This window comes from Zerene cesonia, chromosome 5 (genome assembly GCF_012273895.1).
Source record: "Zerene cesonia ecotype Mississippi chromosome 5, Zerene_cesonia_1.1, whole genome shotgun sequence".
NCBI lineage: Eukaryota > Metazoa > Arthropoda > Insecta > Lepidoptera > Pieridae > Zerene > Zerene cesonia.
Genome location: NC_052106.1, coordinates 5,149,682 through 5,173,543, shown reverse-complemented (window position 1 = coordinate 5,173,543; position 23,862 = coordinate 5,149,682). Strand labels below are relative to the sequence as shown.

The 23,862-nt window shown below is 34.8% G+C and overlaps 1 protein-coding gene across 1 annotated transcript in view; it reads left to right on the top strand.

Moving 5' to 3' along the window:
* LOC119840034 (histone-lysine N-methyltransferase PRDM16-like) overlaps nt 1-22,777 on the top strand; it is a 31,214-nt gene extending 8,437 nt beyond the window's left edge. The window contains exons 3-8 of the mRNA XM_038366527.1: nt 6,180-6,308; nt 7,163-7,259; nt 13,277-13,397; nt 19,886-20,042; nt 20,649-20,819; nt 21,071-22,777. Of these exons, the coding sequence (XP_038222455.1) occupies nt 6,180-6,308; nt 7,163-7,259; nt 13,277-13,397; nt 19,886-20,042; nt 20,649-20,819; nt 21,071-22,777 (2,382 nt within the window). The remainder of the gene's footprint in view (nt 1-6,179; nt 6,309-7,162; nt 7,260-13,276; nt 13,398-19,885; nt 20,043-20,648; nt 20,820-21,070) is intronic.
* Nucleotides 22,778-23,862: the final 1,085 nt, after the last annotated feature.

The window sequence follows — 23,862 nt, the reverse complement described above, 5'->3', positions numbered from 1 at the left end:
ATTAAAAACATCTTATGAAATGGAATCTTCCAAATTTAATAAACACCGCTATAAATAATATCACGATAGGGCGCTTCCACCCCATCGAGCTGTTATCCAAACATTATTATTAACAAGAAGACACTTATCAGTTAATCTTACACCATTGCACAATAGCAGCTAATCTCCAGGCGTGATAGAAATTTATCTTCCCAATACGGGGGATCATTGTCGCTGGCCCCTCATATGTGTTGAGAAATACGACCAATATTCAGGGGTACTTTAATTGATATTTGAATTAAAAATTGCAAATTTATCTCATAGAATTTTTTAGTAAAAAACATATTTAAATGATAATATTGGTTGTTAACTATCTGGTTAAATTGTAGGTATATTTAACACAAACACAACTTATTAGCATTTACGAAACGATAATATATCAGAGACGAGATTAATATACGAAATTCATTGTTCACGGAGGTGTAATAAAATCTCATTGCAAAGTTAACACACGACCCATGTCTCTGCGGCTTCTTATTTTCGCAAATATTTTTCGTTCGCAAAACAGCGTGCGCCAGTCGAGCAATATTTCATCTGAGCTGGCCAGAACAATAATAGCGCTTCGAGTCGAAGCCACGGCACGTTCGCACCACAATGTAACCGACCGCCCATTATTCTCTGAACTCTCTACCCACGGCCGTTTCCTTCACGTTTCAATCTGGGCCATACAGATTTTAGAGCTCTGAAAGTTCAAACGTTTCTGGCTTCTGGAATACCATCGCCAGCATCCGTGTAGACAAAATAACGTATTACTTCGAAAGCAATGCGATATATGCACCAATTATTGGGTTAGGTTAAGTCTTGTTTACACTGAGAACTCGACAGAGGCTATTGTTGATGCGTGGGATGCCAAAAGGCAAACTTTGACGCAGCGCTTTTGAACCATTGTTTTTCAATAAACCTACTATTCTTATTGAATGTCAAAACATTTATGGTTCATGCGTGCACTTCTTGTAAACCACCGATTAAAATTAGTTTACCTTAATACATTGAGGCTATAATACCATCATGATACTTTGGCATTGAATATAACAGATATATTAAATTGTTAATCGAAAGCTTGATAAGATATTTATCAAAAATTTAGTATTCCTTATATTTTTATCATTACACCCAACCGTGTTAAAAACATTACCTTATTTATAAACACGTAAGTTCAAACACACATTTTAACACCCCAATTCATTCAATTCGATACGCGAAACGGGAGCAGTGATGGCCAAAAAACAACTTTTACAACTTACCGAATAATTTCGGATCTCACCAATTGTCACCGTGACGAGCGTTCGGTGTCTTTGTGATTGAAATAGTTTTTTTGCTTGTAATCTTCTGGTTAATCCGTTTTAACACGTCCAGATGTGAGCTTGCATGTCTCAGTAGGAATGGAGGAATTCGATCTATTGAGATTTTTTTAGTGACGTTACTTTTTAAAAATGTGACCTAGCATTGTTTTTTAACATTTCACTTTCATTTATGTTTAGAACGCTTTAATTAAATTACATAATAATTGTTACACTCTCTCGGTAAAATATACAGAAGTATTGTTTACTTAGGTCATCATTAATACCAAAATTATACTAAGCTAAATTTATACGATGCTCTATTTGTTTTTTTTTACAAACAAATAACGTAAAAATACACAATTGGCGGTGGCGATTGTTCACCGATCACTGAACAGACGATGGCCGTTCTTTGTACCAATCTATAGGGTGCCATTAATACCAGATCAATGGGACATCGCATTTGACACCCACCGCTTTTGACACTGGACACAATAAAAAAACCACAAGCTCTTATTTTTCACGTGTTACAGTCGAAATTCGTATGCTAAAGTTATATTCGAGTGCAAATTCCCCGTGTATGTTTTAGTTTTTTTGCGCAATGATAGCATTGGTTCGTGGATATTTTGTCGCGTTAGGAATTAGGCCGTTTTGTCTCCGTTTAATGTTCGAAACGTGACCGAAGGAACATATCCTAATTTCTCAATAATTTGTTCGGGTTACGGTGACAATGATCAATGGATGAGATATTTCAAAGTGTTGTAACAGGACGGAAACAGCTATGTTAGCCTTAATGAGGAAAAAACCCGTATAAAATAATAGGTTCTTCGTATAAAAATGGGGTTTCTCGCTGACAGACACGGAAGTAATACTTTTTCCTGCTGATAGCGAAGACAAGCTGAGGAAACGCGCTTCCTCACTTCAGCTCTGAAATGTAGACAGCGATTATAGAAAAACTAGAGGGCTTTTTCTTTGTATTTCGGTTGTATTAGCGGACGTTTTATAGATAAAACTTGATGGATTTTCATAAAATAATGAAAAAGGATATATCGCAATTATGACATAAAAAAATGTTATGTTAATATGTCTGTAACTTTTTGAATTGTAAAATTAAACATAGGAATTATAAAATACTAACGTTCCGCCCCCGCTTCGACCGTGGTATATACAGAATATATTTATTATACATCACTAATAACGGGTGAAATAAATTCTCAAAAAAACAAACAAACTCTTGCGCTTTAGGTACATGATTAGTATAATAAACGCTTTATAAGTGCATCAAGTTTTATCTGAAAGCATTAAAGAAGTTCCCTTGCATCAATCTAACGAGTTCAATGCACACATATCTATTCAGAAAGGTAAACTAACCTAAAAGTTTCAATTAAATGTATAATCTTTAAACGAGGCCACATATGTAGAGTTAGTCCAATTTGGCGCAGGCGTGGTGCGGTATATAACGTACAAATTGTTATCTTGTGAAACGAGACGTGTGATTCGCTCAACGACGCGTGATAGCCGCTGCCGCACCGACTGCTCTTCAGTTGTAGCTAGTGGTGGCTTGCGGGTTGTCGATGATTTGCAGCTTAACTAGTTCTTCATCTGTCCCATATATAGGTATCCAGTACCTGCGGAGTGAGACATATAAGAGTAATATATCCTCTGGAGTTGCAAGCATTAAACGTAATTCGAACCGTGGCCGAAAGTCGGTCAGCAGTTATATTATTTTTATGGATAGTTGCATGCTGTCTAAGTAAGATTTGAAGATAATTAGTAGCTTAGTGCTAATGATTACTACACATACTTAAAAGGTGCATGTGTTTTTAATCACGTAGAGATAAAGAATGTTTCATTGATACATTTGACAAATTTTAATACATTGATAATTCATATTATGAGCGCAAATGCACAACTGAAACGTTAAAAGTTACACAACCTTATGAATGCGTTTTCTGTAATACAATATTGTTATAATATTGGCTGGAAATATTAAAACCAAACGCCCATAAACATCGATAAACCTCCTGGCACATCACTAAAATTTATGAAATGTAATTTTCCGACGCGAGCGAGTGGCGAACATTTGTAGCTTTTCCGAGTATTCTGGGAAATTGCGATCTCCGCGCAAAATATGAGATCCGCCGCAGTTCGTTTAAATTACAAACTGAGTTTTTATAATAATCTGCAGTGCGGTGCCGACTGAACCGGCTTCCGTTTAACAGATGATAAATGCGGTGAAAAATATCGTAGTTTTATATAGGTACCCACGTTTTGCATAACCAATTTGAAATTAATTAATCCTTTATCCACACAACGATAATTGGGAACATTTTGGTTAAAGGCGCCACTATGAAAATAAAAATACATGAATGTGTATATAAGGTTGTATACCTACGTGTAAATAAAGCAATTAGTTACGTGTCCGTTGTCAAAACATATTAATATTTGGTTACAATATTTTAAGTACGATGTTCAGTGCAATCCATAAGTGTCGCCAACAGCGGACACTCATATTTCAGTGTCGATGCTAGTGTCCGCGACCATCCACTGGGCACATCGATGACTGATTGCGTGCATGTGCTGCCGCTGTACCCTTTACTCATCTAGGGTTGCCACTTTTAATTATCTTTATTGTAATGAAAGTGGCAACCCTAAAAGCCGTATATAGAAATTATAAAGTATCTCAGGTTGTAGTGCAAAAACCTTGTACCATTCGTCAATTTTAAAAACAAAAGCAAGCAACGTTTATTTGCATGCGGTACTTTCTAAATTATTGTTGAATATAATTTTTAACCGAGTACATTTTACCTAAAACAATAAAAGCTTATAGTTATAACGTCTTAATAACGTACTCGAGCGTTAATGTATATTATTTAAAGCAACGCCATTCATAAATTGTACGCAGTGCAACGTAAATTGAGCATGAAATTCGCCTGAAGCAGCCCTAGCTAAGACGAGGGTTGGTTTAAGATAATTATCTTTTTTACTACACCCGACGTAGTTTTAATAACGTGATAAATGCTGCGTAAAGGCTTGCCGGTGACGCGTAAGGAGGGTTTCCTAACTTGAACTTTGATTAATACCTTGCTTGCTATGATACTTTTATTGTGTAACAGATGCTTTTTATTTTTCAAGTAATTTTCTATATTTTTTCCTCTCCGTCGAATGGGGATTGCGTTTTAATTTTACGCTGAATTAGACGCACCTTGTTCCTCTGAGTATTCGATTTGTTGTTAGCAAGATATTGTTGTTAAGTGTAATACATTCTTCTCATTACCATTTTAAAATCACAAATCGTCAATCGTATTCATAAGTTTCAACCTGTGTCAAATTTAATATAAGTTTGTTAAAATTTAACGCGATAAAATTATGAATATAGTCTTCACGATATTTTACGGTCTTTACATGTTTACCTACCAATCGGTAATAATAAATTAAGTAGAAGTAATAAATATACAATCTCTTTATTACAGAACCCATCCCTACTAATATCATAAATGCGAAAGTAACTCTGTCTGTCTGTCTGTCTGTTACACTTTCACGCCTAAACCACTGAACCGATTTTGATAAAATTTGGTATAAAGATAGAACTGAATTTAGGAAAGGACATAGGATACTTTTTATTGCGAAAAAAGGGTAGAAAGGGTTAAAAAAGGGGATGAAAGTTTGTATGAAAGTTCGTTATTGTGAAACCGATTTTGATGAAACTTGGTATGAAGATGGAACTAAACGTGGGAAAGAACAAACCATACTTTTGAATGTGAAGAAAATATTCCTTACCATGTCGCGCGATATAAGCGAATTCTACGCGGGCGAAGCCGCGGGCGAAAAGCTAGTCTTTTATAAAGTATAGCCTATTATTGGCTATAATGACTCAATCGAAAATGCTTTCCCATTGGAGAGAAAAATTTTATTCGGCGATTATAGCCTTATATTCCTTGTACTACAAGGGTTGTTATTGCCTGAGCCATTCATAGAATTTTATTTCATATTATATTTGCTGTATGCAGACGTAATGTGAAGTGTCTGATGGAAATTGTAGGTTAGAACAACCCTCGTTTTGAGTAGATACGACCCACTCCCTTGTTTTACTTATGCGGAATTAGGGTTTAATTTGAACAATTTACTCCCTTGATGTAAACAACGATACAATACTTTCTGAATTTTTATTATGAACATGTTGTTTTAACATTATTCGATCAAATATTATAGTAATAAGATATTCAAAGGGGTGCGTGATGTAATACATTAGGTATTATTAATTAGTATTAACCTTATTATAACACATTAAATCAAAATAAAGTTATCAAGTCAATTAGAACCAAGTGCAAAAAAAATCTTACAATTTAAATACGGTAAATCAAGTTTAGATAAATTAATGCTAAGGTTAGCGTATAAACAAAGTAGAAATAAAAATTATCATTGTAATCATGAAATGAAAATTGAATTATGAAGGGTGGTTTAGTGACAAATGGTCAAGCTGTGACGATCTCAATTCTCAACAGATTTGACACCGATTAATGGCGCCATCTATTTTGAAGCCACATAATGCTATATATCGATGAGTATCGACAGATGGCGCTGTAAGTGAGAGTATGATATATTTATAGCATTTCACTATTCCAAACTTATGTCAATATCATCTTTTCAAATAAAAAAAAATGCAAACAAAAACTTATGATGAGAAATTGTGTATTTTTAGTTTTTGTTATTGTATAAAAAAAACAGAGGTCTTGAATGCACAATGTAGCTGCGCGTTTCATCAAGACGTTGTAGTTCTTCTATATCGTCATAGATGGCGCTAAACAGAAACGAATGAAACTTTAGTTTGAAAATTAATTAATTGTTAAACATTTTCAGGTACTCGGCAAGAATGGTGTTCGAGGTTGGTTGGATGGTACTACAGACAAAACGAATTGGCTGAAATTTGTCCGTTCTACAAATTATTCGCACGATGTTAATGTTCAACATTTGTTACTCGCTGGACAAGTATGTTTAAAGTTTACCTATGTAACTGCTTAAATAGTTTTTTTTTTATTTATTAATATTCATATAGGTATTTTTTTATTTAATTTAAAATTTTCGAACATTTGAAACTTACCAAGCGAAAATAATTGACAAACCTTAAAGAGTGAAAAATACTCAATAATAGAAAAGCCTATACAGAATTCCGTTGTAGATATGCTTGTGGATGCATTTATTGCATTTACTAAAAAGTGCTGTAATTAAGTTTTTCACGCGAAACTACAATTACATCCAACTAAAGAACAATTAACTCAAACGAATCACAACCCTCATTAAAACCGCGTCTTTCTCACTACCCCAATAAAAATTTGAATGTGGAACGTTGGCAAGTTCCGGTGGCAGAAAATCGGTGTTCCCTCGAACAACTGTGACCCACTTCCGGTCCGAGGGGAGCGAACAGATGCGATGATTAGATTCACTCTGCCCCCTTTAGGTTAAATGCTATTTGATATGTGCCCTATGCGCTTGAACCTTACATAAAATAAAGTTAAAAAAATAGCTAATTGCTATAATTTAATTTGGATTGAAATCTGATAGCAAAATAGAAATAAAATGTAGAATAAATTATTTTTACATGGTAATTGCTTTAAATATTATTAGAGTTTTAATTTACTCTTAGTCACAAATCGAGTTTTAATTTACTTGTTAGTGTAGTCAGTACAGTCAGTCAACCAAATAAAAAAAATAACTTATTTTCATCAACCTAGAAGAATGGGCCTAAAATCCACTGTAAACATAACTACCCCTATTCATCATAACGTCAATCTAAATTCATAAAAAACATGCATGGGCTTGAGTTGAATTCTAAAATTTTTCAGATTTGGTACAAAGTAACTCGTGATATTCCGTCGGGACAAGAACTATTATTGGGGCCTAGGACACCTCTGCCATTGCAGGATGTGCTAGCTGCTGGTGGTGAGTAGATATTTTATTGCTATAATGATAAGTCAAAAAAGACAAGCACATAATTGTTTTAAAAATACAAGACATGATTGTAAACTGACAAAAATCCTATCCTATCCTACTCCTTTTTTTTGTTTTTTTTTTTATAATGGGGAAATCTTGCATAGATACCCACGGCCCCCGGGGAAGAGGTCGTGGGTTATGTCGGATTCCTACCGACTAAAACCCCACTGTGTTCCGTCGAGCCACATAAGTGAAGGGGCCACGGGTGCTTGTTGGAATTCGTCCGCGACCCATCCTATCCTACTCCTACTAATTTCGACGGCGCAGCTAGTGTTATATAATTAGGGACAAAAAAAATCGATCAGTTAAATAAAATCTTCATTAAAACATTTTTCATATCTATTTTTTTGTATAATTGTATATATATAATAAATTCACGAATTACAAGTATTAAAATTTTAATCTAAATTTACCTTTACGTTAATATTACAATTATATATTATTGACTCATAGGTATATGCAAAGGTAATAATTTAGCTATGTATTAAAATAAAAACGTTGCGTTGTCCACCCGTTGCCAATCACGCTCATGTCACGCCGAACTGACTCTGACCAGCAGTTAATTGGAGTCACCTGCTTTACCCGACGTGTGACTTGCACCCTGCCCCTTATGCGTAGGTGATACAGGTTGCTCATAACTTGACCACAGAGTATAATAATTCTTCTCCTTTTTGTCTATAACCTTATCGGTTCAAGTAGAGAACGGATTATGCCAATGCAGGATATTAAATCTGGTATTTTAATAGGAATTTTAGTGTTTTGATTTTTTTGTAAAGCGACTATTTGATAACTTGTATTAATAACAAAAATTAATCATGCTTAAATGCAACAAACTTGTGGATACGTATGTAGTTTATAAATAGAACAGACACATAATAATTCTGTACAGATTTATAACTTCAAAACAAAAAATTATTAGATTTTGCCATGTGTTTTTTTTAATTACACATTAAAAATACACACTGTATAAGAAACAAAAATCACAGGGCACACGGCGGCACGCGCGCATGCGATATTTAATTTAGATAAATCGCGACGTGCGATGTGAAAAATCACGCATATGCCATGTAATGTTAGGGTGGAAATCATTATTTATCACTGGATACGCCTTAGTCTCAGCTACAAAGAAAAATAAATATAAATTGTATTTAATATTTAGGTATGTGTAATATAACAGCAATGTTTCGCAATGCTCCCTATTTCTTTCGGACGATATGAAAGTGTGAATCTCAGAGCTATAAGAGTACAGTATGATCATTAATTTATATGAAATCATAAAATATGAATAACTAAAAATATGAATGAAAATATATATTAAGTAAAACAAAGCTACATACCTATTTAATGAAATCTTTTGACACGAATTTTGTCAATTTTGCAAACTCTTGATACTTTTATAAAATTTCTTTTAATTTACCTAACTTTGATGTAACTATCACTATATCTTTTATCTTAAGTGTATATTGATGAATACAGATGTCTTAATTCATTAACAAGTTGAAATTATTTATAACTGACTTTACACAAAAAAGCATACAATGTAGACAAAAGTTTTTTTTATCTATTAAATGTAATGTTTATTGTTTACCACCATAGAAATTATGGATATGGCCATATCTAGCCTCAACCATTCGTTGTCACAATAAGGGTCTTCAAGCTTCCTGTACGACACTGCTTCCGGCGGCGGTCCTGTTTGTGATTTATGTGATCCCAATTGCACATAATTACCGTACTGTTTGATAATATTATCCGCTTCAAACTTTGACACTGTCTATTCCTTACTTTAGGGTCACTAATGAGTCAGTTTTATATCGTTGTTCAGGAAATATAATATGCTTTTGCTCGCAGCTTCGCACGCGTTTTATCCCGAGTAGTTTAAAAGATATTATTATAATATATACCTTCCTCTTGAATCACTCCTATCGATTAAAAATCTCATTAAAATCCGTTGCGTAGTTCTAAGATTTAAGTATACATAGAGACATACGAACAGACAGAGAAAGCGACATTGTTTTATACTGTATAGTGATATTTATTTACATTTATTTACATGGAAGTATTTTCCTTAAGCATTTTTAATTGGCACGATACTGGCGTAAATGAAAGTCGGGAAACACAGTTGCTATATGTCCATAAATAACATGGACAAGCACAGCGCTTGCACAATACTTATTCTTATCGATTTATATTTAGAATCGTATTTTCCAAATTCACTTTTGTTATTGCGTAGTAATATCTGTCGAGTTGTATGTACTATGTACCCACATTTATTCAATCAACATCAGCTGTGTTGCACTTAACGACTGTTGGACAATGACTCTCAAATATTATCCCTAATTAGAATCGATTCGCAGTCGCTCCATTCAAGCATTTGTCATAATGCTCCGGGCCTCTTGCGCAAGACATGATTGATAGTATATTTATCCGAGCCCGCCGATTCTTTCATTCACAAATTTGATAACGCTGGCTGTGAGAAAGGATTAATAGATTCGGCACACTAGAGATATTACGTACCTATTGAAATTAAGGTTAAATGAAATGGGTATTGATTGATCAATTTTTTCTATGTATCATTTACATCTATTGTTTTATGTTTAGTTTTATAACATTTTATGTGTTTAGCGATGTAAATACTCACGCTATTTTATTATGTTTGTAAACAGCAACGAAAGAAAGTAACCACGTGTCACGTTTTGATCTACTGGTTTTTTATGAATCAATCTCAAATCATACAACACACAGATAAGAGGGTGGATTATGATTATGATAAAATTATGAATATTTCAAATAATCTGACTGCTGCTGCAGCAATAATAATACTAAGCTTAACCCTTTATTAGCCGCGCTTTTTTTGAAATTGGCCGCGTGCGTTCGTGCGCGTAATGAATGAGTGTCGCGTTGACATTTGTCATCGCGCAATTGTCGTACAGATTAAAATTGATGACGTTGCTTTGTCCGCCGCGACGCATGCTCCATTGTTGTGAACAGAAGCCGTGTTATCATGCTGTACAATTTTATTTTGAAAAATCTGATAACATGCAATCATGGGTCGAACTTACGCGCGTGTTCGTGTCGTTAAGAATCAGATCGATCAAATTTGTTTTTTACATAATATTTTGAGTACAAGATGTCGTTCGATTTTGTTTATTTACATTATTTAAAAGAAATGAAAAAATGTGTTAGGCAGCATTATTTAAAATGGCATTTAAATTCGATTATCATGAAATACAATTTTATGATTTATAACAAGTAAGTCTATCCATTTAAAACTTATTGCCACTTCCATTTTCAACACTTTTGGTAACAAATTAGCTATTGCGTATATAGATAAATAAATTTTTCGGTGATATATTATACGTAGAATATAGAGACGTAACTGAATCGCAACGATCCCTCAAAAGTAGAATGATTAATCAAAAAATTAACCAACAACAATAGCCGCACACCCTATTAGAGCGAGTACAATCGCTCGGCGTCCCACATCGCATATTTATTTAACAATCAAATAAATATTACGGACAATAAAATGAAATATTTCAATTTAATATTCCCGCCCCCAGCAAAGGGTTAAATCTGTTGCGGGAGCGTTTGTCTCGTTTTTTGTTCGCAGATTAGACGGTTTCGCGCCTATCTAGATTTAACGCGAAATTAAACAATTTCGAATACAATAACGACATTATTCACGATTCATTTATATCATTGTGGTAAAAAATTAACTTGACAAACAAATTTTATGTAAAGAATTAAATATACTCATTGAAACGTCAGAATATATCAACCATTCAAAAGCTTTCGTCAATATTTTTTTTATATTCATATTTTTTCTTATACATAACTTCCCATTAGCTTTCTATATAGAGCTCAAGCCATCAGTATAATGAAAATGTATCTATACATCTAGAGCAGTCCAGCTACACAATTTAGATACGGTTTTAGCAAACCACAGTAATTATATCAACGGCATCGCATAAATTTAAATCGGCGTGTTATCAGCATCCTGCAACGGACTTTACCGGCAAGGACCGCTCGCACCGCGGGGCGTAACGGTAACCCGGCCAGCTCGCACCTGATGCGTCCACGCAGGGCTACGGAACGAGATCGTGCGCAATGCCCATTGTATTATTCAAACATTCTTAGGCTAATGGAAACTTCTGCTTCCAATTGGAATGCCGAAGGTTCGAGGAAGTGCTTTGGCTCGAATCTGTTTTTCGTATTGCGCGGTTTGGACGGAAAGATAGAAATGCAATTTTTTATTGTTTTCATAATAAACGTTACGATGTTATATGTTATCTATTTGCGGATAGCAGGATGCGAAATATACTATTAATAAAAGCTAATAAAATACTCTTGCCTTGTCTATTATTTTAGTATGAACATTAAGTAAAATCTTTCTTTTATTTAATAAAAAACCGTTACAATGACGTTAAATCTTTATATTACTCATTTGATTGATCTGTAATAAGTCAAATACGACTGCATTTTACATCTAATTAATAAATAGTCACGCCGATAATTTCTATATAAAGACAAAGTTAACGGTTAACAAGAGTCCCTAGGAATAACAGGTGACTGTAGAGGGTGCAAGGGTCACTTAATTCATTTAAAAGATCGGTAAGTCACCGTCACGGTGGTAACCCCGCCATTTGGCAGTCGTGGGAAAACATAACGCTTCGATTGCAACTTTTAGCGGGAAACCCCGAATGACGTACTTTCTTTAACTGAATATAAAGGTATGAAAGCCTGCGAAGCTCTTAGTATGTATGTATTGTTTGAAAGCTTAAAGGTAGGTTTTTAATGATATTGCTTTTATATTCAGTTGAACCTAATGCTATAGTTATACGTTTTATTATTTTTAAACGAAGTTTTTTATTTTTGATACTTGCGTTTTGAGTCAATTTATTAAAAACTAAGTTTAATGGTTTAATAATTGAATCGTTTTAGTTTCGTAATTGTCTATAATAACTTAAATATATGGTAGTTAAACTAGGAAAACTTTATAGAACTTCTTTTATTTTGTTTGTTTTTGTTGATATAAGAATTATATAAAAGCTCCTCAATAAGATTTCATTTCTCGCGCAGGTTCAATTCCAAAAAAAAAGTGTAAAAAAAACATACTGCATTATGTTTTCCGTAATAATCTTCACCAAAACCTTAAAAACATATTAAGCAATAGTAAATCGCTAACTAATGATAAAATCATACATCACGGGTGTGTCACGCATAGGTGCTTTCCTATATTCGATGCGAATGTTGGGTCAAGTGAGCATATTAACCCTCAGGTGGGGTGGGGGTGTACCCCATGATAATTTATAACAAACACTTCAGTACTGTGTTGACATCAAATAGTAACCAGTTGCCTCCTGAACTTGGTACATCCTAGTGAATCCGCGAATAGATATTGCTCCAAATTTCGTGGTGAGCTTTCAGCTTTTTTTTGATCGAATAAATTTTTCACCGAAAGCATAAACATTTGAAATTATTTAAATTGTTCTATTTTCAATTTTTTTTTTTTTTTGTAAATTGCGATATTTGTATTTCAAACTGTGGCAGCTGCATTTTTAATTTTGGAACGGTTTTTTTTTTCATTCAGCCAAGGCGGACGTAAGAAAATGAGTAATAGCCGGACGCTTACAACAATTTCTAACGCTGAATATTGTTTTTCTCACAATAATATGACATCACTATCCTTGTCTAGACAATGCTGGAGGCGTGGTTTCGCTCGTGATTTCATTTCGCATTATTCAATCGATCCGTACTTCCGACGTTTGGTCGTGATCCTTTAATCGTTTGTGATATATAGAGATAAATATTTAGGAGCGGCATTGAAAACGGAGTAAACAATTCTTAATTCCCGGATCAAATTATGTTATTATGTCACAACCTTTTCCCAAACTTTTATACATCTAAGCTTATCACCTTTTGTTTAAAGAGTAGTAGTTATTTTAAATGCAACCATTCAGTTTCAGGCCGAGAAGGATCCAGTGTGAACTCCTCCAGTGGCTCGCAGGCTCTCACCGAAGACGAAGAACGTGAAGATACGGAACCCCGCTGCTCATTCTGTGACGCACCGTTTCCTAATATTGACGCGTAAGTACTTATAAAAATAATACCTATAATACAAAAAAAAAAAAAACAATTAACATTAATCTGCAAAAAATACCAATTTAAAAAAAACCTCTTTAGCTAAATTACAGATGCTTTTACGAACTGTTAATTCACGATTACCAGTTATACAAGTAGAGAGGAACGTTTTCATAATTAAAATCACGTTACCGAAAGGCGAATTAATTCTCATTGTTAATTGCGCATGTTAATCTCGTTAAATAACCTCAAAATGTAAGGACAGCTTTTTTGATGATCGAGATTCCTTTTATTCTTTAATGATGATTGCTGTGCATGAATCTATATTTAACTCTTTCTGAACGTAAGTACAAAGGAGCACGCGGATTGCGATATAAATTACTTAAGGATACTAAGGGTGCAACTTTTAAAAGTCAATTATGACGTCGTTTAGAACGTCACCTCATTACTCCTTCGCAGTGAACTATTTGGTTCAGAGTGGGTATAGTCAGCTAACTGCAGAGATGTGCTCTTTCGATAAGACACGCGTCGATGATTTGTTGCCGCTCTAGCCGGTGGCACGCGACGTCGCAACATCTCTTAAATTCCTCACGCTTTCGACATCGCTTCTTACGGTGTGTAATTACAAACTGAACCTATTGAAATAGAATTGCTTGCGAATCGGAGGCCCAGTTTCCTTGCTAGTGTGACTAGTCACAATCGTTGTTGGATTATATTGATGTTTTTCGGTAATGGATAACAATTTTTACCGGCTAGAAATGCGTTAAATAAATTAGGTAGTCGTTAATATCTAAAGTCTCAAATTTCAGTTGTAATTTACATTACTATTAATGTATAAAAAATGAACAAATGTAGGAAAAGCACGACACGAAAGCAATAATGCAATCATAGATTCGTTGTATGACAAGCGGCGAAGCCTCACGTGTCATCATATTCTATAGAGGCTTCTCGTTAATAATGCAAGGATTGGAGATTATCAACATGCACAGGTTATCGTATCACCCTTATCGGCACATCACTGTTGAATGAATAGTTTAAATTGTTTCTAGGACATGTGACATCGCTATTAATGTTAGTTGTGAATTAATTTTTCAATATAGGTACAAAATCGAGTTTCTGATATACTCGGAAATCGCAAAAGTTTATTATTTAAAAACGGGTAAAAGTGTTTAGTTAACCGTACTATTCTTATGTTTGTTTGTTTGTCTCTTTTGACGTCGCAATGGAGCGATTCTATGGTATAATACTTGTGCCTGGAGATTGTTAAGAGGCTACAGAGTAATATAGGCTACTTTTAACCCCGGTGAAATATCTTATTCAAGTGGGAATTTTCTTTAACCACGCCATTGAAATTGCGGGTAACAGCTAATTTCTCATATATTTACATAATGGCGTAGTAGAGAAGTCTAATAAAAGAATAACAATGAAGATCAATCAATCCTTCAATAAATTGATCGTAAAATGATGATTTATTTAAGGTGACTCAGTAGGTATGCATTCCACTTTTACTTTTGATGGTAACAGGACAATTGAATAATCTGTCATACGATAAGCCATCTGATATGACATCAGCAGTTACGAATAAAAAATAGACAAACGTAGGTAATCAATCTTCAAGCAACTATTTAGCAATTTATTAGCAACTATTTGATCCGAATTATGAATTCTTTTCACACAACCAACGGAAGAATCGTCGTGTTGTCGAATTCATCGACTTTCTATCGTGCTTTACTAAAATTCCTAATTAATAATTTTTATAGACTTTTCAATACTAATTTAAGATGTATTTAAATTGTTTTATTTAAAATTGTTTTTGCTTAAAGCTCAATTGAGTACACATTTATAAAGTATAGTAGATATATTAGACGATGAAAACAAGCACTTCGACGCCGTCGACTATGCGCCCTAACTCATGCTCATATATACATATGTTATAATATGTTCATATGACCAAAACAAATTGAAGACATGGCATTTGAAACATATATTCTGAACATTGCCGGCTATCGTTAGAATCAGAATGGCTATAGCCGCTACATACAAAGATTAAATTTACATACAATGTAGCTTGAAGACTGTTATGATTGATGTACTGGGCGCGCATGATCAAAAGATTTCGATCGAGATGCATCTTCAATTAATGGCTTTTAAAATAAACAAATTACAAATTCATTGCTGTAATCGCTGATTTGATAACACGAGACTGGAAAAAGAGAACTGTAGAATTGAAGATAGGGATATTATCTAGTCACATCCTCGACTATACTACAATATTTGCATTTTACGGTACACATCTATATACTAATATTATAAAGCTTGTATGTTTCTTTGTTTGAACGCTAATCTCAGGAACTACTGGTCCTAGATACTCCTTTTATTGAGGAAGGCTATAAGCCGGGGCGGACCGCTAGTATCTCAACTACTACACTTTTGGTTTTCGACATAGCATTTTTTAATTCATGTCTAAATATTTTATCATGTCTAGATATTATGTTATACATAATTTTGTGGATGTGGGAGTTGAGTACGCTGCAGCTCGAATTGGGGCAGCTCGCTCCGAAAAGACACCAGTTACCACACCCCCACAAAAGATGGGTGTGAAATAGTAGCGTTAGTTGTTTCGTGAGAAGGGGAGCTGGAGGCTCGTATCCTTTTCCTTCCCCTTCCCAGTCCTTTCCTTTATTCCTCTCATCAATCTGAGAAAAAGGTTAATGAGAAGAATAAAGGATGTGATGAATCACACACCAAGTCGGCAATCAATTTGCAGAGATGTAAGCCATATGCAAATAGCCATACGCCTCTGCAAATGTAGGTAGTTAAACTTTACCATAGTTAATTTCTACAGTCTGTTAGATTAAATATAATCTAACTAGCTGCACTCCGCGGTTTCACCCGCGTCAGTCCGTATCCCGAAGGAATATCGGGATAAAAAGTTGCCTATATGTTATTCCAGTTGTCCAGCTGTCTACGTAGCAAATTTCATTGAAATCGATTCAGCAGTTTTTGCGTGAAATAGCAACAAACACACACGTTACAAACTTTCGCATTTATAATATTAGTTGGATAAGTAGGATTAGAAGGATAAATTTACATGTACGTTTAATGATGTGTACTTATATAGATTATGCCATAGATATCTTATTTTGCTTATAATTTGATTTCTGTAATCAGAAAGGTGACACATTCAAATATATTATACAATATATGATATCAACAATTATTTGCTATAAAGAAATAAAAAGCGCTTAATCTTAATATAAAACTAATATAATAAATCATTAGTTAATGAATACCGCCCGTATCAGATTATTGGCTATTTCCAATAGAAGTTAGTTATCTGTACAACAAATAGAAATTGTGAGTCGGCAGGTGGCTTCATCAGCATTCTACAATAGATTGTTATTAAAATGTAAGCACTTATGTCGGTAGTGCATCATTAGTGCCTTTGGCGCCTAAAATGCCACTAGGCATTGTTTTTGAATATGTTCTTCAAAATTGTTAGGTCAATTTAATCAGAAACTTTGGCATAAAAATTTTAAATGTTTATTGATAAAATTACTTTCTTTTACATTGATATGTAAAAGATAATATGTTTTTTAACCAACGATCATTCAATTGAAAGAACTATTCTTATAAGTACTATTTAGCTATTTTAATTTTTTGTCATATGAACAAAAACATTGCATAGAGATCTCTGTTATCTATTTACAATAAAAAATGTGATTACAATTTCGATTTTGTAGCTATCATATAAACAGTTGTATATTAGCAATGCATATAACAGGTTGTTTTTTTTAATACAGCCGAAAACGTATCAGAAATTTTTACTAAACCGATCAAGCGATTTCTCATTATTAGAAAAAACCCAGCAGCATATTATCACCTCATCTGTTCCCAGTGGCGTATGTGGGTGGAGTTAAATGATACGACCGGAATGAAAGTTGTTCATTGGATGTTATCAATCCGCGAACATGTTGATCGTTTTCTATGATCAAGATCTTATAATTGTCTGCTGGTACGTCCTGTAATTTGCATGGAACACGACAACTCTGGCGAGATACGACGTGGATATGGATTGGAAATTATTTAATTCAATGTTCAACAGGAGTCGGCTGGTGATTGGACACAATCGTTTAGGAAATTTCATCATCCGATTAATTGCTTTTTAATATAACGTTATCTATGCCAGTATAATGCCTTATACACTTTATAATTTAAAAGAAACTAAAGCGAAAGAAGAATCAGTATTAAGTTCAAAGATTAACCGTTTTGCGGAATGAATATTGAATTTACTATTTGTCAATATTTTAGTTCTCAATTAATAAAAGCCTGATAAGATATTAAATTTATTCAATAATGACAATACGACAATATTCAATCCAATATTATACTTTATTCTGAAAGACTTTCTTGTAAGTCTGTCTAAAATGTGGCCCACTTTCATCCGTATCAATCTGCTGCTTGTTATTTTACGTAATACGCTATTAAGAGGTACACAATCGGCATCTGTTCAAGACGTTTACTCGAAAGTAGAATGTTATTTGCTTGTAATAAAAATATCCATGTCCGAGATCGGCAGTTGCGATATGGAAGTCACACTTGTAGCTCGCGGCGTAACTACGAACAGTTGTATTATCTATAAGCTAATTTATCTTAGATTTTTTTTCGTGGATTGTTTATGTTATAAAACTCGATAATATTAACATTTTCTTAATGTAATAAACTTCATTAAACGAACTATTTATCTTAAATTACCCGTCAATATAAAGTACGTGTTATCTTAATGAATAATTCAAAGCTTATGAAACGAGTCTTACTCTATATTACTTATGCGCGAGTCATCTGCGCTAAATATGGTCTAGCTTAGATTGATTTAAATTAAATAACCACTTTCCCGTTCACTATTTTGATTACTGAGTGCAACTCGAAATAGACGAGCGGACGGTACCATTACTGACGTTAGATTTTATTCCTCAGATTAATTAAAAGATATGGCAGCGGCTAGTTGTCGAGAGTGAAAACGCTCCATCTTATCAAATGACAACACGAAACTTTCGAAGAACGTAACATAGTTGGTTATGTTCCTCGCCAGATTGATCCATTACTAGTTGATAAAGCGTCAATGTAACTTGAACAAATTATAGTCTCCATTATGGTAAGACAGGTGTAACATAAAGAGCCCGAGGCAAGGGTTGCGTGCAATGGACCAGTTTCTATCAAGGAGAGTAACTGATACCGTTTTTGAAAATCACATATGCTTCGCGTCAAATGTCGGAAGACGATTAGATTATAATAATTAGCTTATGCGACATAGCAGTTATTAATCAGTCTTTTCAAACATTTTGATTATAAAATAAATGACGCAGTTATGTGTCGTATCTGTCACATATAATCAAATATCTATCTACGAATACCGGTTTTTTCATACTATACACCCATTTAGGTTTACCTACTTTTGAATTCTAAAGATAACTAGACAGGTAGCACCCAGAGGTCACTACGTGAGGCGCGGAATGTGAAATATATTTTGTTACAATATGTGCATTTATGATGTTTGAAAGTGAGTACTTGAATTTATTGCAAAAATAATTCGTACTTTCGTCGTGTAGAGTTGAAACACGCTTGAATTATGTATGGGGCGACGGGCTATAAGTTATCTTTGCGTAGGTGGTTCATGCGCAATAATGTTATTTTGTTTTCCTACGTTGATATCCTAAATTCAGTCGTAATAACATTACATTGTGCTTTGAATATTTTTCGTATGATATATTCATATTGCGTACTATTTTAGCTGAACAAACTTTGTAAAATTTACAAAGCAAAGTGTGATTATAAATATAGGTAATACTAGCTTGTGTCTTCTGCTTCGTCCGCATGGTCAAACGGAAAAGTATACATTAATTTTTCACGCATTGTTACGCATAACTATCTTATGTCCTTTTCGTGTCATCAAATTTCACCCAGACTGGTTTAGTGGTTAAGCATTAGGTACGGTGAAGAAAAGACAGGCAATAGAGTTCCTGTCACATTTATAATATTAGCAAGAAAGTAGGGATTTTAATAATTTGCATCGCTGGTAATTTTTTAACGTTTATGACAGGTATGGTTTGGAAGCTTACTACAGATATATGACCATGCCAAATTGATTGGTTTTCCATCAAATGGTACACAGGCCTCCTATGAAGGTTCAGGCTATAAATCACCACGCTGGCCAAGTGTGTGTTGGCAGATGTCACATGTCTTCGAGCTTTTGATTCTTGGACATGCTATCACGATGATCTCCTTCACCGTTTCACACAGTGGTGATGCTATCCACATGAGCAGATAAATTGAAAAATCACATTATTTTCTAGCCTCGAACTCCCGACTTATCGATTTTAAGTCCGAGGGCACCAATGAGCCACCACAGCTATTTTAGTAGATTAACTAGCAATTTTTTTAATGTAACCTATTTCAGATTTAAGTATCAAAATCACTAATTTATCCTTTTACAGGCTCGATCGTCACCTTATTCAAGCGCACGCGCAACCAGCTGCAGCATACCACTGTGAACTTTGCAACCGGGCCTACAGCTCCAGGGCACTCCTCCTGCGACACCGGGCTCTGACCCACACCGACATTAGGAAATACCCCTGCGAAAATTGCCCTAAGGTAAGAGTGGACTCATTAGCATCGAGCCCAATGAAATCTCATTTGAATTTCACGATAAGATTACGATTAGGATAATGAAATTAAGATTGAACGGTTAGTTTCAGTGTGGGCGTTTGCAAGTCATTTGAAATATATAGTGTATTGTAACAGTTTTTGGTTGGTTTCTAAGTGGCTTGCTGAGGTGGGTGGATAAAAAGTGACACAAATATTTCTACATATAAACAACAATAGTAATTAAATGACTCGTACGTAAATAATTAACAACTGGTAATTATTGAACTTATACTACTGGCTAATTAAAATAACCTTACATTTGTGCAATGATAATTTAATACAGGCTCATAATCAAACCATTCCAAAAAGCATCAATATCTTTACTAGACCATAGATTTGATCTATAAATATTTAACAATGTGAAGGAATTGATGTTGGTTTGTTCTATTTCTGTCCCAATAATAGATTATACATATAAAATCATATCTCTTTCTCTCTTTTATGCTGTTATATCATTACATCATAAAATGAGCGTTCAATCAGAGCAAGAATCAATTAGAACGTTAAATATCAGAAAAAGATATATCACGCTCCGAAACCTGACTATTTCAGGTATTTACCGATCCTTCCAACCTCCAGCGCCACATCCGCGCGCAGCACGTGGGCGCGCGCAGCCACGCCTGCCCCGAGTGCGGCAAGACCTTCGCCACATCCTCCGGCCTCAAGCAGCACACGCACATCCACTCCAGCGTCAAACCGTTCCAGTGCAAAGTCTGCTTCAAGGTAATCATTGTGAAGTTCTGTAGGTTATTTTGTTTAAACCATCCACATGGAATGACTTACCCCATTTCATTCATTGTAATTTTTGAATTACGTATTTAAACATTAACTGATTTTTATTAAAGTTAGGATATTAAACTTAAAATGCACACAAGTCATGTTTAGTTTGTTATCAAAATATGTATATTTATTTTACTTCTAACCAACCAAATATTTTCTATAGATATATTATAAATATATCTCTTTATTTTCAGGCATACACGCAGTTCTCAAATTTGTGTCGACACAAACGGATGCATGTTGCGTGCAGAGCTTTAGTTGAATGTGGAAAATGTGGACAGTCATTCACTTCCTATGCCTCTTTAACCAAGCATAAGAGATTCTGTGACACCGCTACTTCTAACGTAAATCTACGAGGACAATTGCCACAAGGGCTTCCCCAAATATCCCCAATACCTAACGTCATGAATACTCCAAATAATAACAATCCGTTCCCGATGTATAGGCCGACGTTGCCTTTACCGTACAACACGTTTGCTCATTATCCGGCGTTGTTCTCTGCAGCAGCTGCAGCTTGTCCACCAGAATTCCTTAGTCCACTTCTTTTTAATGTACAAGGAGCAAGGTTGGCAATGGAACAAGATATGGCATACAATGCGAACTTGGTAGCAAAACAACAGCAAGAGGGGCGTATGTCTGTGAAAAGTGTTGATAGTACAGCTTCTATCGAAGACGTAAAGAAGAAAGATGACGTTGATGTCAGTAAAAAAGAAGACGAACGATCAACACCAAAACCACAAAATATATTTGGACAACAGTCGTCACCATCGGCCGAGGAAATTAATAAGCAACATTCTTCACTCATGTCACTGTCTCAATCACTAGCTCCTTTCAATTTCCTACGAGATGAAGTGAAACATTCGCCGTACAATTTATCTATGAAACTAAACAATAATGACATAACTGACGCTAAGCATTCGTCACCATCACCGAAAGACTTAACAAAAAACACAAAAGAAATGGAAAATAATACTAAATATTCTGACGATGAAGAAATTGAGACCAAAAAAGAACAAAACGACCAACCATTGGATTTGTCCATTACTAAGAAACAAAACGATAAAGAATCAGAAGCGGACAACGATGATCGTTCCTTTCGCAATTCATCCGTTAAATCTTACTCACCACCTGAGAGTCCCGTCTTAAGGGAAAGTAAGACCCCGGAAAATGAAACAACAGATGTCGATGTAGAAGCAGTAGAATTGAAGCGAGAGGATTCACCACAAATTGTATCTCCCCCTTTGGCTTTTCCAATGCCTGTTCACCCGCAACACAATACAAGCCTCATTGATGCGATGTATCGACCGCGTTTCCCGCCATTTCAGCCATCGGATTCTATTCTGAATTCACACTCGCCCTACGTTCCTAGTCCGTTCAATTTTTTATCCCCACTTCTCGGTACTGATGGACCTGAAAGGCAGCCAAGCGCGTACGCGAAATTTCGTGAACTGAGTGCTGGTTCAGGAAAGCTTCGAGACCGTTACGCTTGCAAGTTTTGCGGGAAAGTGTTCCCTCGCAGCGCGAATCTTACCCGCCATCTCCGCACGCACACCGGTGAGCAGCCTTACAAATGTAAATATTGCGAGCGCTCCTTCTCGATTTCATCGAACTTACAGCGCCACGTACGCAACATTCACAACAAGGAGCGGCCATTTCGGTGTCCCCTGTGTGACCGATGCTTCGGTCAACAGACAAACTTGGATCGACATTTGAAGAAGCACGAAGCTGAGGGTGGGGATTCACCCAGCTCCGTGGATACAGAACAAGACGCGTGCTTCGATATCAGGTCGTTTATGGGAAAGGTGACCTGTTCCCCCGGGGGCAGATCCCCCGAAGGATCCTCCCCTCATCCCCCACACCCCGCGCATGCACCACGTCCCCCTCTCGCTATCTCCACCTAGCCAACGATGTACCCGATGCTGATGTGGCATCAACGCTTCGAATAACCTTTTTACATCGGATTTAATTACGTGAATTTTCTATTGAATTCTACTAGGTAAATAAATAGATGTAATGCAGTCTTTCATTTTTTAACTGAAGTCCAAAAACGACGGAAAAAGGAGGTTCTATGTTCGTCTGTATGTATTTTTTTGGCAATTGCGAACCGATTTAAGAAATTTTTATCAAGTTCGAAATCTAATGGTAAAAGATAAAAGATAGGTATTACTTCCTTATCTATCTTCTGTCTATTTAGCTTGGTTGGCACCGACATCAAATAGATGAGTGCGCTGATAGTGATTATATTAATTTATTTTTCGCTTTTGAGTGGTTTTGAAGTCGGTTCAATTTTGTTTAAAAAGTACTTATGAATAATTGAAGTTTGGAGATAGGTAAAATGGCATTGTGACATTGTGAGATGACGTATGTAATTCAATTTGGTACTTCTAACTAATTAACAAGTCATGTGAAAATTCTCATAAATTTTGATGAATAATTAATTCATTCATAGAGCATCCTTTGTGTTGGGAAACGTAATAATTATGACTCTCTAGTATTCAATGATAGCAATAGCTTATTAGTCGTAATATGTTAATGTCTAAGTGATAGTGCTAAATAAAATATTTGTAAATATACAATAAGCTATTCATAATAGTTATGATATTTAGATTATAATTTCGTATTAAAAATGCGAGTAACGAAAATTTTTGTTCCTAGATTTAGTTGTGATTGCAGTTTTTTGTAAATAACTATTTACGAATAGGTTAGGTTTAATAAAAAGTTTTAGGTTTTTGTAAATAAAATATAAATCGAACCCCAATTAAATGTATAAAATTGGCACTGTCGACATATGTTCTTTTTTTAATTTATTGACCTTTGTTCAATACACTTAAATATAAAGAAAAATTTGGTACTGTTAGAATATACCAAAAGCTTAAAGTAGTTTAAAAAAATGTTACATTGTCGCGGGATATACTTATATTATGATTGGCTTAAATCTAAATTCATGATTTTCAATCGTTTTAGTCAAAAATTTTACCAAAGCATT